General features: G+C 37.8%; 1 protein-coding gene across 4 annotated transcripts in view; it reads left to right on the top strand.

The window, feature by feature from the left end:
- Positions 1–16,585, top strand: part of LOC136852888 (histone deacetylase 8-like) — a 70,474-nt gene that overhangs the window by 41,164 nt on the left and 12,725 nt on the right. For 3 of the 4 annotated variants that reach the window (XM_067127828.1, XM_067127818.1, XM_067127837.1), the window contains exons 6-8: positions 59–251; positions 9,029–9,201; positions 9,337–9,431. In XM_067127828.1, coding sequence (XP_066983929.1) covers positions 59–251; positions 9,029–9,201; positions 9,337–9,431 — 461 coding nt within the window. Of the gene's footprint in view, positions 1–58; positions 252–8,669; positions 8,812–9,028; positions 9,202–9,336; positions 9,432–16,585 lie in introns of all 4 variants that reach the window. The other variant, XM_067127845.1, reaches the window with a different exon arrangement.

Below are 16,585 nucleotides of genomic sequence, written 5' to 3'. Positions count from 1 at the left end.
CTTGTTTATTTTGTATATATTAAGTTCTAGCTTCTTTTTAAGAGATTTCCTCTTACAGGAGATGGGGTGGAGAATGCTTTCTTATTCAGCCCCAAAGTTGTCACTCTGTCCCTTCATCAGATGGAGGCAGGCTTTTTCCCTGGGACTGGAGATGAAAAGAGCATAGGTTTAGGAAAAGGGCGGTATCATGCTATTAATATTCCATATAAAGCTGGGATTTCAAATAAGCAATTCGTTCATCTATTTGAAAGGTACAGTATTTAAGTTAGTCTTTGATATTAAATAAGATAGTGGACAATCATTTGTAGGTTTACTGTATTTGGACATTGAGAACTGATTTTTTAGTTCTTGTTTCTCTACAAGAAGTTCAGTATAGTGGCATACTTTCTGCCATGTAAGATGCAATTTTTAAAAAATTGTCCAAAAATCACCAGTGTCCTACTGTATATGCCAAGGTTAGATTTGGGTAGGCCTGTGTGTTTGATACTAGTCCTTAGATGATATCAGAAGGTGGGGGAGTGCCTAAGAATTAGGTTGGCTAGCCTTGTACGTTTCTTGATAGCCTTACCTCGTTTCAGGGCACTTACTGAAATACCGTGGTATACTGTACTGTCAATTATGAGATATCTGAAACAGGAGTACTTTGCTTTTTCTGCATGATTAATTTTGAATTTTATTTTCTGTGCACAAGATTTATCCACTGTATTTTTCCATTAATATCAATACTGTATTTTAATTGTTATATATGTATTTATTAAAGGTGAACCAAATATTTTATATTAATATTTCTTCATTCATTCTCATGGCTGAAATATGACATTATAGTAATTGCTTTTATTTATTTCATCAGAATCCCATTAATGACAGCCTGTTCATGCCTAATAAACAGATCTTAGATGCATCATTCCAATTGCAGAAATAAAAGGAAAATGATCAGATGGCTCTTGTAGGTTGGTGTGTGTACCTACATTTCTGTAGGTCCTCATTAGTTTGCTAAATCACTCTGTGTGTCCGCTGAGTGATTAACAGGTCCCAGAAATTCTTAGACTTTGGAACATTTCAGAGTTAAAATTTTTTTTTTTTTTTCAGAGTTTCAGTTTCGTATTCATTCCTTTTTTACTATAAATAATTTTACTTGTGGTGGGTGACAGTGCTAATTACACCATAGTAACCTCATCGCAGTAACAGAGCCAAGACCCTGCTGGGTAGGGGCAAAATCCGGATAAGGCCAAAATAAATATCTATGGGTAAACAAAATCCCCTGACCCTTACTCCTCCTACCTTGTCAATACTGCATAATCGTAAAAACTAAAAAAGGTTTTAATGTAGAAAAAAACCTATTTTTGATAGTTGTTTTGAGTCCTCAAAGGAGTTTCTCTTATGGTCCCCCAGGGGTCCATAAGACAGACCAACCAATCTCAAAGAATTCTTTCTAGTTGGTCTCAGCCAGAATAGTGCTCGTTGGCACAGTGATAGAATATAAAGGACTCAAGACAAGAGGGCCCTGTCTCTTGTCTACAGTGGCTGCCTTGGTTTTCCCTTCACCTTTCTCACACAGATGTGGCAACAGCGTGTATGTCGGCTGTTTTCCTCTTTACACACAGGTCTGTGCAAGACAAATGTTTATCCAAGTCCCATGCCCTTTGATCAGGGAAAATGGGTGGGTTTGAGGACACAGTTGTCTACCAAAAATAGAATTTTCCTACATCAAAACGTGTTTCTTGACAGTGTAGCTGCTGTTTGTCCTCAAAGGAGCTTACAAAAGAAATTGACAGGTGATGAAATGGCTCAGCTCCTAGTAAATAAATTTTACCAAATTGATTTTGCCCTGAGAGGGATAGCAACTCACTCTGCCAGAGAGATGTAGTCTCCTCCCTCTGTACTCCTACTATAACCTGTGACTCACAGAGACAGCTTAAAGTGAGTTCTTTCATCAATTAAATTTGCTGCCAGGAGCATGTTGCATATATCAAACATGTCCGGCAACCCACTAAATTCTTTATCCCTTCAAGGGCTGTGCTCATGGCAGGTGGTTATGAATTGAGCAATTCCTGAGGTGCAGGTGATCTGTAGGCCCTGTGTTAAAGCAGTGCAGTACAGATAAAAGAGACAAGTGTTTATTAAAAACTACCTAGTGTTAGCTATGTATAATGAAACATTTCAGAATTAAACGGGTTGACATGGCCTCAAGTACATGTATATAGTATGCTGTTAGGTTTCATGGTCAGTGGGTTATATCCATAAAACAGTAGTAATGTGTTAAAATATTAACTCACAATTACTACAATAACATTACCTTGAAGTATTTTCTCACAAGAACTTCTAAACTCAAGACAAAACTGCCTAGGTACCTATACAAAGTACTTTTATACATTTGTATAACTTTGTTTGCCCAGTCCATTCCTAAGCACCAGGTAAAGGTTATAGGCTATGTTACTTTGTACATAATTAGACTTACTGATTGGAATTATTGCACCAAAATTTAAATTAAATCAGTATCTCTTTAGATTTTAATTTGTTTGACAAAGCTCGTCATTACAAAAATGTACCTTTTATATTCCTTTAAGAAAGAGACAAGCATCATCACAATTTTTGGTAATATGTGTACCTGTAATGCCACTATTGGCAGAATAATACCCGTTAGCAGGAGATTCATTTGAATGTATTTCCTTAAAAGATCCTGATATTAAGGATAACTGGGGAACTTTCTACATCACAAAATCCATATAGGTTGATTTATATTACAAAGGAAAAAGTGGTCTTTAGTAAACACCAAGGCTTGTAAGTCAGGCACAGTTGGGAACTACTATCATGGTTATATATTTCATAACCAACAATTTGGGCTAACATGATTTCTTCTATAGGTAACCACAAAATATCTCTCACTATTAAAGGTCACTGACTAATGATTTTCAATAAAAAAAATTTCTATCTTATGGAGCCTGGGAGAACTCCGAGGATGAGGTGTCTATGCTGTAAAAAATATGCTTATAAACAACAACCATCAAACTTTAAATGGAAATTTTTACATGCAAAAGGTAATTAGCTAGCTTATTTTCCCATGTTTATAACAAGATATACTGTATAAATACACTGTATAAAAAAAAAAGCAAGCTGCCTATACATTACACCACCAAGTAACATGAGTATCACTTTGGTGTAGTTGTTTTTCCTAAACACATGAAAAAATAGTGAATAAGACTTAAAATACAGGTTTTGACATAGGCACCATAAGACAGACCAACCACTTACAAAGATTTCTCTTATAGTTGGTCTCGGCCAGAATAGTGCTTGTTGGCACACTGATAGAATATACAGTAACAGCCCCCATTCGCGGTCTCACAATTTGTGGACTCGCCTATTCGCTTATTTCACTATGGAACATATATAAACATTATTCGCAGAAGATTCGCCCATTCGCGGTATTTTCAACTGTGAAATATTCACTAATTACTGTATTTTCATATTATTTTCATGACTGGATGCACTTTTTGTGATAAAACTATTAAAATACTCAGATATAAGCATTTTTATAGTTTTTTTTTTGTGTTTGAAGTATCCAAATAGGCAGTTCTAAGTGTTTTTAAAGGGGTTTCAAGTATTCGCGGATTTTAGCTATTCGTGGGGGGTGTGGTATGTATCCCCCGCGAATACGGGTGTTTACTGTAAAGGACTCTGGACAGGAAGACTCTGTCTCCTGTCATACAACGACTGCCTCGGCTCTCTCTACATCCCACTCGCACAGATGTGACAACAGTATATGTTGGCCATCTTCCTCATAATACTCTGGTCTGTCCAAGAGTTCACTAATCCCCAGGTTGTGCCCCAGGAATTGTGTTCAACTTTGCATTTTTGAGCATCATTACATCACTCAAGCTAAGTAATTAGTTTTAAGACCCAGTGAAAAGTTTTAATTCCTTAAAATTTTAATGGGAAGGCATATACTTCTTTAAATTGGGAGCCAGTAGGCCTTTTGCAAAGCAAGAAGTTAGGAGTAGATTGCTAGGCTATGCTGTAATTGCTGTGCTATTTTTTCTTGTTTGACAAAGTGAAAATTAGCGTTAATATTAGACAATTTTGTTATTGAAACTTATTATGCAGTGACCTTTTTAACATTGATAGATAATTTGAAGTTACTGAAAGGATAAATCGGGTTAGCCTAACTTCTTGTTTACGAGACATGATCGTAGTTTCCGATCGTGCATGACTTACAAGCCTTGATGTACTGTATACTAAAGGCCAGTATTTCCTTTGTAGTATTTTATAATCAAACTAAATGGTTTTTGTGATATTGACAGTCCCCCAGTTATCCTTAATATCGGGGTTCTTTTCAAGTGTTAAAGGAAATACATTTATGCGGATCTATGGGTATTACTTCACTGGTAGTGACATCACAGGTGTTGAGAAAATTATTGTGACATTTGTCTTTTTCCTAAAGGAATACAAAAGTACTTATTTGTAATGCTGATGTTTGCTGAACAATTTAAAATCTTAGAGATACTGATTGTATATATTTTTGGTATGATAATTCTGCTAATTATTGATTTTATTTATGTACCAACTAACATAGCTTATAGGCTACATAACCTTTACCTGGTGCTTAGTGATAGACCAGGTAATCAAAGGTTATGAAATGTGTAGAAGTTTACAGTATGGAGATCCATTTAGTTTGGTTGTAATTGAGTTAAGAAGCATTTGTTAGTAAATCTTTTAAGGCAATGTTATTGTAGTAATTGTTAATTAATAATTTAATTCATTACTACTATGTTATTGATATGGCCCACTGATCATGCTTCCTTACTTCATTCTGTGGACATGTGCTTGTGGCCATGTAGGCCTGGGTTAATTTGAAGTGTTTGTGACCAATACAGTAATATAGGTAGCTAGCACTAGGTAGTTTTTATTAAACACTTGTTCCTACAGTGAATTTCTCAGTCTGTTTTTCACCTGTGGAAAAGGCTCATAACTACCTGCCATGAGCCAGCCCCTTAAAGAATGAAGGAGAATTTGGTTGGTAGCTGGACATGTGTGAAATATGCAGCATGATTTTGGCAGCAAATGTAAATGATGAAAGAGCTCCTTTTTAAGCTGTCTATATGAATTATAGGTTTCAATAGGAGTACGGAAGAAGGAGACTAGTGTACATCATTCCAGCAGAAATATGGCAGTGTGTTTCCATTCCTCTCCGAACAGAATCCACATTTGGGCCAATACTCCAAAAGCAGCGGATTTTATTAACCTCCAATTCAACCCTTCCGCTGGAGATGAATAGTCTTTCCTTGGGAGAGGGGTCACTGATACCCGACATGAAGTGGATATAGCCACTGAAATTTCCCTTCTGAATGTGGAAGATCTAGGGAACAGTCCTCTGCTTTACATGAGAGAGATACTTCAAATAAGAATCTACCTTTCCTAAGCAGCAATCTTGTAGTGAGGGGACACTGATAGGGTCTACCCGACCCCATCTGAAGTGTCTGTACCTTTTAAGGGGTAGTGGTTTATCCTGGATTTCTATACTGCCTTGGCTCAATCAGTTCATGCAGGCTTCCTTGGTAGGAAATTCCTGCTTGCTGTACTTTCTATACTTCCAGGCAGTGGTGATGCGACTGCCTTGGCTGAATCAATTCATGCAGGCTTCCCTAACAGGAAAATTCTGCTTGCTGTACTTTCTATATTGCCAGGCAGTGATTATACAACTGCCTGGGCTCATCAGTTTGTGCAGGCTTCCCTGATAGGAAGTTCAGCTTGCTAAAATTCTGCTTGCAGTATTTTCAGAATTCCGTGAGGAGATCACGGACAGTATTAAGGATAACCCCCATGAGATTGTAATTGAGCTTCAGCATATCAGAGATGCTGTCCATGCTCCCCAAGAGGAATTCAGGATATGGAATGGGCTTGGGTGCAAGCCCATCGTCATCCACTTCTTTGGTAACTCAGTCCTTCACCTTGGAACCGCAAGCGAATACGCCTGCAGCCTTTGTTGATATGTTGGGCTCCTTCAGCCAAGAATCTGATGTGACGCTGCCCCACTGTGATGACCCTGACCCTCTAGGCACCTCTATGTTTCCAACTATCACTACTTAACATCTCCGGGGAGTCAAAGGAAGCAGAGGAAGAAGATGATGCCGATCTCAACTTCACAGTCGAACTAGAGGAGAGGAAGGAGGTGGAGGAGGACTTGTAAACCTCCTCACAAGTTTTTAATAGTTTGGCCATCATAAGCACCAGGGGCAGGCGCACTTAGGTAAGTGACAGAAAAACAGTACTTTTATATTTGTGGGTTCACCTTTTTATTTTGTGTATGATGTGTTTTAAAGAGGGTTTGTGGAAAATAAGAATAAAAGGGTTTGATTTTTTGTGTATGTATTATGTATTTTAAAAATTGTGTTTGGGCAAGATGAAAAAGAAATTGTTTGCTATTTTTTTGTAAGATTCATTCTAATGATTGTGTCATATAGTAGGTTTGGGCAAAATGATAAAAAGATATATCCAGTAGTGTAATCTACTATATTGAGTGTTGTGTAAGATATATTTTGTTACAAATATGGTTAAATAAGCTAGCTAATTGCCTTTTGCCCCAAGTTTTCAGTTTAAAGTGTGATGGTTGTTGTTTCTAAGCATATTGGGTGTTTGGTTATACGGTATTGACAAGGTAGGGGAAGTAAGGGTATGGAGTTGCTGTTGAACACCCGTAGAGTTTTTCACCTGGCCTTGTCTGGATTTTGCACATATCTGACAGGGCCCAGGTTCTGATTTGGATAATTGCAAGATTACTTTATATACATATATATACAGTTGACCCCTGCCTATTCGCAGTTCAGGATTCGTGGCTTCACTGATTTGCAGATTTTTTTTGTGGAACTTATCCCCAAATTATTTGCAGAAAATTCGGTAATTTGTGAATTTTTTCATCGATAAATATTCACTAATTATTGTATTTTCATGTTATTTTCATGACTAAATACATTTTTATGATAAAAAAAGATTTATTAATTTTTAAACGATACAGTATTAATGTAAACAGAGCACAATATCAATCAAATGTTAAAGTAAGATCCTTCAATATTGATCCGTTATCATCGTAATATGTACTGTATAAAAAACGATGTTCACCCCCACCTCTCTCTCTCTCTCTCTCTCTCTCTCTCTCTCTCTCTCTCTCTCTCTCTCTCTCTCTCTCTCTCTCTCTCTCTCTCTCTCTCTCTCACCCTCCGTGACAACATGCTATTGGCTAAAGGGGTTGGAAGTAGCCAATCAAACAGCTTGTAGCTTGATGCTATGGTATGTACTGTCACTAGTGGAACTTTGGAAAACGGGGGGACTGTGGCAAATGGTTTTAGTTCTGTCATTGGCCCCCGTTTTCTAGTTACTCAGTGAGCAAGTTGGGTTTTATTCATAATGGGAGTATAGATCCATTTTCCGCTGACTTGGTGAAGGGTGTCTTCTATAGCTTTTATGCTCTATTCCCAGGTAAGAGAGTTTTTCATTTTGAGGTTTCTCCATGTCTGGCAAAGGTGGTATTGGGCACCATTCTGTATTAGGGAATGCTGCCCTGTCTCTGAACTCCTCATGTACAATTTTGGTCATGGTTTTTCTCTATTAGGTACTTACCATTGGGAGAGAAAATGCAGTGCTTAAGTATACAGGCTATATAAAGGGAAAAAATCTGTAGCCTGTTTTTCAAATCGTAGGGTCTTTGTTGTAAACTAGGCTGCTGCCTAGGACTATAAAAGGATATGTCTTAAAAGGTTCTTATTTACCATAATTTAGGTTACTACTTAAAATCCAGGTTATTTAAATCCTAGGTTATAGGTTACAGACAACATCTACCATAGTCTAAATTATTCTCACTGAATCTTTTAGGCTACCATCTCATGTAGGGTAGTGCCTATGGTATTGTAGACATCATTATCTGAAAGGATTATCTAAATTAATAATAAATTGTGGAACATTTCTTTAGTTAAAACTTCTAAATAGAATGACAAATTCTTCCAATTTTGTGCTTTTCACAAACAGCAAACAGAGATTGTGAGAAAGCAGCATGAACCATGTGCTTGCAAAACCAGGGCCAGTTTCCGGCTTTCATACACAAATTAAACACCTGTCTCACAGTTTAAACTAACAATTTTTAACTGGAGCTTAAAAATAAGCACTTAACTTTCAGGTTCAGGTGTTTCAATGATCCTCACAGATGAAAAAATTGAGAATTGAAGTGATTTTAGTGCGGAGCACTGGCTTGACGTACGCACTCTATGTTGACTAGAGAGGTAATGGATCCTGGTCTTTCACTGGCCTGGTCGTAAACAAGATGGTGGACGTGCATGCACAATAGTCACTTTTCCTTCTTGCAGGTTTTGATGTTGGAAAACTGGGTTCAGCCTTGCTGAAGATAAGGGAAAATGCCCTCTCATCTTCAGTCCATTATACTCCATCACGTGTCATAGTGTTTATCATTACGACACAATACCCGGCTGCAAGATCAGAATAAAATATATTTCTTTGATATTAGTCTAGTCATCATGGAGCTCTGGCATACCATGGAGGGGTAACTCCTTGAGGACTCAACAGCAACTACACTATCAAAATATAGTAATTTGTGAATATTTCTCTATGAAAAATACCCCGAATAGGCGAATTTTCCGTGAATAATGTGTATATATGTTCCACAGAGAAATCTGCAAATAGGAGACGCCGTGAATCCGGAACTGCGAATAGGCAGGGGTCAACTGTACACTTTTCCATTGCTATCCACATGGCCATCTTTCCAACTGGATATTCTCCTTTCCTTCCTTCCTTGTTATCATCAGCTAGGTAGTGTTTTTTTTTTTTTTTTCCTTCAAATTCTTCCAAGAACTCTACTTCTGAGTCTGCTGTCAACTTGAGGCCATCTGCTTACAAGGTTAATGTGACTCAAGGATTGTATTGTCAGGGGATTTTTTGGTTTTACTGTTGATTTAATAGTTTAAAAATACTGCATAGTTTTGATAGAATGATATCAGTATGTGATCAAGTATTTCTTATTTTTTAGCACTCTGTACAACTTATGTGAAGTATACATGCCAGATGCAATCGTATGTCAGTGTGGTGCTGATGTAATTAGTGGTGATCCCCTTGGAGGGGCAAATGTCACACCAGAGGGGTTCAAATCTGCTATCCGACATGTGTTGAATCTCAATAAGCCAACTCTCTTCCTTGGAGGAGGTAAGTATAATATGGTATATTGGTTAATATTTGAATGAAGTTATGTTTAGTATTTATGTAGTGAACACCATTTACAAAACTTATCATTAAAAAGAAAAGCTTACATTCATTGTAAAACTGTTTATTGCATTTCAGGTGGTTACAATAAAATCAATGCAGCAAAACTGTGGACTTCAATAACAGCATCCATTCTTAACATGTCTCTCAGTCCAGAAATACCAGAACACCAAGTAAGTCTTGCAATATCTCCAGAGAAGAGTTAAATATTTCACTTTTGGAACTTTTTGAATTCCCTTTAGCAATGCTTATACTGTATGTATTAATGAAATTTGGGTTTTATGTAATCTTGGAGGGTTGTCTATTTGATCTAATAAATTCAAAACTTTAATTTTTTATGATATAATTATTGTTAAAAATGGTATGTGCATTTTATGCATTTATGATAACTAAAACTTTTTTTCAGTTTTTTCTTCACATTTCTAGGTTGCCTGAGTCATATGTGGGTTTGTGCAAATGGCTACAAGGGTCATAGAAATTTTTAATGATTTTTGAAAACTGCAATTCATCAAATCCATAAACCTAAAATTTGGGGGTCAACTGTATTGATACTCGTGGTATTATCAGGCTGTGAACTTGTAGTTTTATTTAGTTAAAAGTCTCATTATTCTCTGGTAGTGGCACCTCAACTTAACAGTTTTAGGGTCTGCTCCTCTCAATGAAAAACAAAATCTATCCTAACTGGTATTTTGTCGTTTTCATTCCATTTAAATTATTAATTATTTGGGGTGAATCTTTCCTACTGTTAAAGTTAGCTTACACCCTCTTGCAGTAAGGTGCAATTGGCATTCAAAATGAACAAACAAATAATGCTTAACTGACCCAGATGTATTGTCTATAATTACCTTTTTCCTATCAGGTGGTGTTGGAATGTATATGTTCTTGTCAGGATTCTTCCTGCTCTTTCTAGGGTGTCCAGATATATCAGCCCTGAGTCCATGCTAGTGTTAAGGAGTGGAACCTTACTGGAATCTTCTTCCCTGTTCCCAAAGGATCTGGTTCAGGCTGCAATTGATAGGTGAAGAGCTGACGACGACGACGACTGTCTGGTTCTGCAAGCGGTCCCTAAATCGTTGGGTCCTGCTTGTCCCATCATGGCTAGAGTGAGACAGCAGAGGAAACCTCAGACTTCAATGGGTCCTCGTAGAGAGTGACAATCATCTAAGAATGCTAAGACCTCTTAGCAGTGTCTTTTCAACTGCTACCATCTAGAGGCTCACGGAGAGGCAGAGGTAGAGCTAGAGGAGTGAAGTGCTAGAGAGGGTGCCCCTCCCCATCCGCTGCCTTTGGTGGTGGGGGGCTGCCTGGCGAGCCATTGGGCAACTTGGCAAAAGCTAGGAGTGGAAGATTGGGTAGTAGATGTTCTTCAGGTAGGATATCTACTCCCTTTCAACGTTCGTCCTCCTCTCACAGATCGTCCTCTCTGTCAAAGGGCATACCTTCCAGGCTTGCCAAAGGATCTGGCTCTTCAGAACAAAGTGAAGATTATGTGAAAGGAGTCGTGGAAGTAGTGAAGGATCCTTCCATGGGTTTCTACAGTTGAGTTTTCCTGGTAGAGAAGGCATCAGGTGCCTGGAGACTAGTTATCGACCTGTCAACTCTGAATCTGTTCATCAGGAAGACTCATTTCAAAATGGAAACTGCCCGTACAGTTCTAGCTGACGTCAGACAGAACGGCTTCATGTTGACAATAGACCTGAAGGATGCCTACTTCCAGAACCCAATTCACCAGTCATCTCGCAAGTTCCTTTGTTTCGTTCCAGGAGAGACAGTTTATCAGTTCAAGGTTCTATGCTTCGGCCACTCGATCGCCCCTCAGGTGTTCACAAGGGTGTTCACTCTGGTTTCGACTTGGGCTCATTCTCAAGGAATTCTCATTCTCGGATACCTCAACGACTGGCTGGTACTGGCAAGTTCTTGGGTGAAGGTGATCCAGGACAGAGACCATCTTCTTCAGTTTTGTTTCAACCTGGGAGCTTATGCCTTTCATCATTCTATGTTTCAAAAGTGTTCAGTGAGATGGATTATTCCACTTCCTTGGTCCTGTGGTGCCAATAACAGTATGACGTCTATGTTGCCTCTGTGAGGACTAGACTTTCAACAGTGCTAACGACTCGTTCGTTACCTTTGAGTTGGCTGAGAAACTGTGTCCAAACTGTCATTTATCTGACTAGTGAGATGATCAAATGAGTGTACCCCGCAACTTCTTGAGGCCAGGGTCATCGGTCTGTCCATTGCATTCAGGAAGAACCTGTCGGTCAAGTAATAGGGTGGAATGTAATCGTGCAGATCACATTCATCTCCTTTTACCTTGGGACGTTGCCCACAGGTCCTTGGACTCCTTTTCCTTGGATCCTTTGGTGGATGCTCAATGAGCTATTTAGTGCACCCAGCTCTTGAGGGACAGGTTGCATCTCGCCTAAGGTGTGCAGCTGCTAGGAGGAGGTGTGTGTGTAGGACTGGCTTGCAATTAGGTGATCTAGATGTCTGAGTATCTTATCAATAATGTAACTGTTTTGATTAGTAGATACAAATACCACCTTCTCTCTAGCAAGGGGAGTGTGGGACTGACTATGAGCAAACCAGTTGGTTATTCTTAGCTTTATAGTCTCTGACACTGTGGGTTCATCCAAACCTTTTCGAATCAAGGATATTACATTCCTTTAATTCGAAATGCCCAGAAGTCTGGTTATTGAACATTCACCTGTTCAATAGATCAGAGGTATGATCTTCCTTTGCTCTTTCATGACCAGGAAGAGAGTACCCAGGTGAGCCGAACTACCAGTCAGTTCACAGATTTACTTGGAATTCTCCCTCAAAAAGTAAGTCTCCCATATGTAAAGACTGAGGGTTTGTATTTGTGTGGGAACAAATGACAAATTTTTATAGTAACTTCTATTTTTGCTAACTTACAAACCTGAGGTCTTTACATTAAGGGCCCACCTCTTACCACCCCTCATCCTCTTACCTGGGCCAAAAGGTAAACTGCGTAGAACTGAATGTATACCGACTTGGTGGGCGGTGCTTCCACCCCTACCATCGGTAACTGTTACCATAATCAACCTTGCAAAAGTTTAACGGCCGGACTTCCAGCTTCCTGAAAGTTAATCCCATATGTAAAGACCTCAGGTTTGTATGTTAGAAAAAAATACAAATTGCTTTAAAAAATTTGTCATTTGGGATGGAATTTGGACGCAGTCTGTAAGGTGCTGATGTTACCTTAGTTTGAGCTTGTGGATAAAACTCCCTTAAGGGGAGTGCTGACACCATAAGCCTCATGATAAAGTAAATGGCTATTTCTACCTTATGATTGAAGGGATTTGCTTCAAATTTTTACCACTTATTCTACAATTAATAATGAAAATTCCTTCATGGGAAAATTTGGAAATTCGATCTTGTAAGTTAATTTTTTCTGCTGTTGAAAAAATCATAATGTCATTTAAAAAAAAAAATTAATAAAAAATGATTTTCTTAATGTCAAAATAAAGATACTGTATATAGTTGTACTACACGCTGTTAAAGTTTCATTGAATTTGTTTCAGTCTTCTCGGAGATCTAAGCATTTAGTTTTGAAAAAAGTAATTCAGAAAAAGCGAAACAAAAATATTTTTGGACTTTCAAGAATCTTGAGACAATCAGGACATCGTGAGCGCGTTATCCCCATATCATTATAACCTGTTTTCTCTGACACTAATGCTAGAGAGAATGGGATATTTTAGTGGGTGACAAGTATTTTTGTACAAGTCTTTTGACACTTTTTTTTTTACATGTTTTTACAATTTGTTGTTCACAGTGCCATACAACCAATGAACAAAATGATTTTAGGTAAATTTCTCGAATGCAATTTATCGAAAGTCAAATTCTCGAACTCAATTGCTCAAAAAATAATTTCTCGAACTATCATTTTCTCGAATCCCATATTTCTCGAAAACTGATATCTATTTTGTCGAGAAAATTGAATGGAAAAATTTTCATGTATTTCAAGGAAAAATATATCCTTTTGGGTTGACAAACACAAATGTTAAAAATTTATTGTAAATGAAGGAATAAAAAAATACAAAGGTTATAATTTTATTGTATGTATAAAAATATTATCATTCAGAATGAAATACAGTATTAAAATTTAATCAATTAAAATGAAATGTTGTATGCTACACTTCGTAGATATTCTTCGACAGGCCTCTCTTCGTCATAATTTATTACAATGGTTTGTAACCTTTTTGCAGTCACGATACTTCTTTTTGCGCACAGGAATACCAACACCTCCCAAATATTGTTCAATTCATAGCTCCTGTAGACTTTGTTCTCGTTGTAATCCTTGCATAAATTTCCAGATGGATGGATGACAAGTACTTAATTGCCGTTCGAAACCGTAATCCCAGCCCTCGACTGCATTGTTCGCCTTGGGCATTTCTTCCTTGACATAATCAAAAGAGTTCCATAATTCATGTTTAAAGAAAGGAGCACGTCTACGGTTATTTCTATCGCCGCCGATCCATGTATCTTCAAAAGAGCCAACCACACTTTGAATTTCAACGGAAAAACTTCATTTTCAATTAAATATTCAAATGTTACTTCGACCTTGAAAACTGGTACAAATGCTAACGCAGATAACAGGCGAACCTGAATAGCAAATTCAGCATCGGTGTCGTACCGTACTTTGAAGCCATTTTCTTGAATTTTGCGATAAATGGATTTACAAAAATGAAAAAAAAACAGCCACGGCATTTTGTCCTTGGAAATTCATGCTCTATAGCTCTAATCATGGCCAATTCAAAGTCTATCATTATTGTGGCTGGCTCAAATGTTGGGATTTTTTCTTTTACAATCTGCAGGAATCTTTTGTAGGTCTCTTGAGTATTTGTTCGGTAATAGTGCATAAACGAGGGGTATGGTACTTCCTGAATGCACACCATGTATTGTATACAACTGAAAAAAAATTGAAGGTACCGTCTTAAAGGTACCATCAGCGAACCAGTTTCTTGAGCGTGCTAGTAAATCGAGGTTTCTCTGTGTCGAAAAAATCAATATACGATCACTTGTGGGACCCGAGTCATACATAAGAAACAGTTCTCCTTTGTGAGTTTTGTAAATTCTTCGGGATGATAAGATCATCTTGGCAATCGGGCAAAAGCAGGGACATCATTTTTCTTAGCTCGTTATATTGCGTATATTCCTCTTCATATTTGATATTGATGGGAGTTTCACCGCAACAGCCCCACTTACCCCCTTTGAAACACAAGACACTATATAATGGGTGTATCCCGACTATTGATTGCATCCTCTTTCACTTTTTCTTGGACTCTGGCAACTTCGACTTTAGCCCCATCTCCTGCATGATTGTGGTCACCACTCTCTTTTTCTATATTATCATCGATGGTGATAGCACGAGCAGAACATTTAAATTTCTTGCACATTTCACATTTCCAATAAATTTTGTTATTTACTCCTTTGTCCTTGATGGGTTGAGACTACTGGAGAAAAATATAACAGGAAAAACTCAATTCAGAATTTTGTAAACAGAATGGAGAAGCATTTAGAATGCTAATGGCCTCTTTATGAATTGGTCTTTAGCGCTTATACCAGAGAAAGAGGATACTTACCCGCCTTAGAATCCTGTGTAGAAGACGTCGGTATAATGAAGGTGAAATTTACGCTTAGAATGCTAATAGCCACTTTATAAATTGGTCAGTTTGGCGCTTATGGGATACTTTCGATTGTGTTAGAAATTTACTTGTTTGTTTTCGAGTAACTGACATTCGAGAAAATGATAGTTCGAGAAATTATTTTTCGGTCAATTGAATTCGAGAAATTTACCTTCGCGCAATTGATTTTGAGAAATTTGCCTGACGCCGAACAAAATTGCCCATAAACCACTCTAAACTTTTTTTTAGCCATTACGCTTCAAAATATGTTTATTTACACAGAACAGTCCAAAGGAATCTATAACTCACTTGCACCTATCCAGAAGTAGTCATACAGAAATTATTGTACATTTTTTACAATTTGTCATTCACAGTGCCATACAAGCGATGAACAAAATTGTCCATGAACAAATCTAAACTTTTTTATTTAGCAATAACGCTTCAGGATATGCTTATTAACACACAAAATGTCCAAGAGTCTAACTCACTTGCACCTATCCAAAATTAGTCATACAGATGTTTTTTACAAGTTTTCTGGCAATTTATGGCTCACAGTGCCATACAAGCGATGAACAAAATTGTCAATGAATCAGTAAAATTTTCTTAGCATTAACACTTCAGGTTATGTTTGTTTAGACATAAGGCAGATTAAAACTGGTAATAACTAAAATTCGATAATTCCTCAAAATTCGGCAGCCGGCGCGCCCCTTAAGAGCTTAACTTTGGAGATACTCCTTTTAGCTCAAGCTATGACAAAGCATATTATTGAACTTAAAGCCCTTTCTTGTAAAGTGGGCTTGAACAAGGGGATACGTGTCTCTTTTCTTCCATTGTTTAGGGCTGAAAAGGCCTCAGAACAATATCCCTTCCCTGATTTGTGATGGTGCCTGATTTAACTGCTTTAATATGCAATAAAAAAGAACTTCTGCTATGTCCAGTTAGAGCTCCAAGGATTTCCCTGGACAGACTTAACCTTTAAGAGGAGTTAAGAGTTTATTCTGAGGTGTTAGGAAGCCAAACTTTCCTATGTTCTTTTTTTTGCAATGCTTGATTAAGTTAGTGCACAGAGTTGAATCCTGATCTTTTAATATTTTTCTAAGTAAACCCTCTTGACATCTGTGTCATAAGCACATCTTTTAAAAACCTTGGCAATGTAGCTCAATGCAGGTGTAGCTCTGTTTTTGCTCACCTTTTTGGTAGTGTAGTCGCTTGTTTCGTCCTCAAGGAGTTACCCCTCCATGGTGTGCCAGAGCTCCATGGTGACTAGACTGATATCAAAGAAATATCTTTTAGCCTGTCTTGTAGCCCAGTAGTGTCGTAATGATAAGCACACTAACATGTGATGGAGGATAATGGACTCAAAGATAAGAGGGCATTTTCCCATATCTTCAGCAAAGCTGAACCTGGTTTTCCAACTTCAAAACCTGCAAGTAGTAGTGACTAGTGCACATGCGTGTCCGCCATGTTGTTTATAACCAGGCCAGTAAGAGACCAAGAGCCATTATCTCTCTAGTCAACATAAAATGCGTACGTCAAGCCAGTGCTCCTTACTAAAATCTCGTAGATTCTCAGTTTTTTCATCAGCGAGGATTATGGATATATCTAAACTTAAAAGTTAAGTGCTCATTTTTAAGCAAACTTGTGGCTTGACCTCAGACAGAAATGTTTTTCTTTAGGTGGTT

The sequence above is a fragment of the Macrobrachium rosenbergii genome, chromosome 3 (assembly GCF_040412425.1).
Source record: "Macrobrachium rosenbergii isolate ZJJX-2024 chromosome 3, ASM4041242v1, whole genome shotgun sequence".
Taxonomy (NCBI): Eukaryota; Metazoa; Arthropoda; class Malacostraca; order Decapoda; family Palaemonidae; genus Macrobrachium; species Macrobrachium rosenbergii.
Note: the sequence above shows the minus strand (reverse complement) of the source record. Positions and strands in the feature narration are given on the sequence as shown.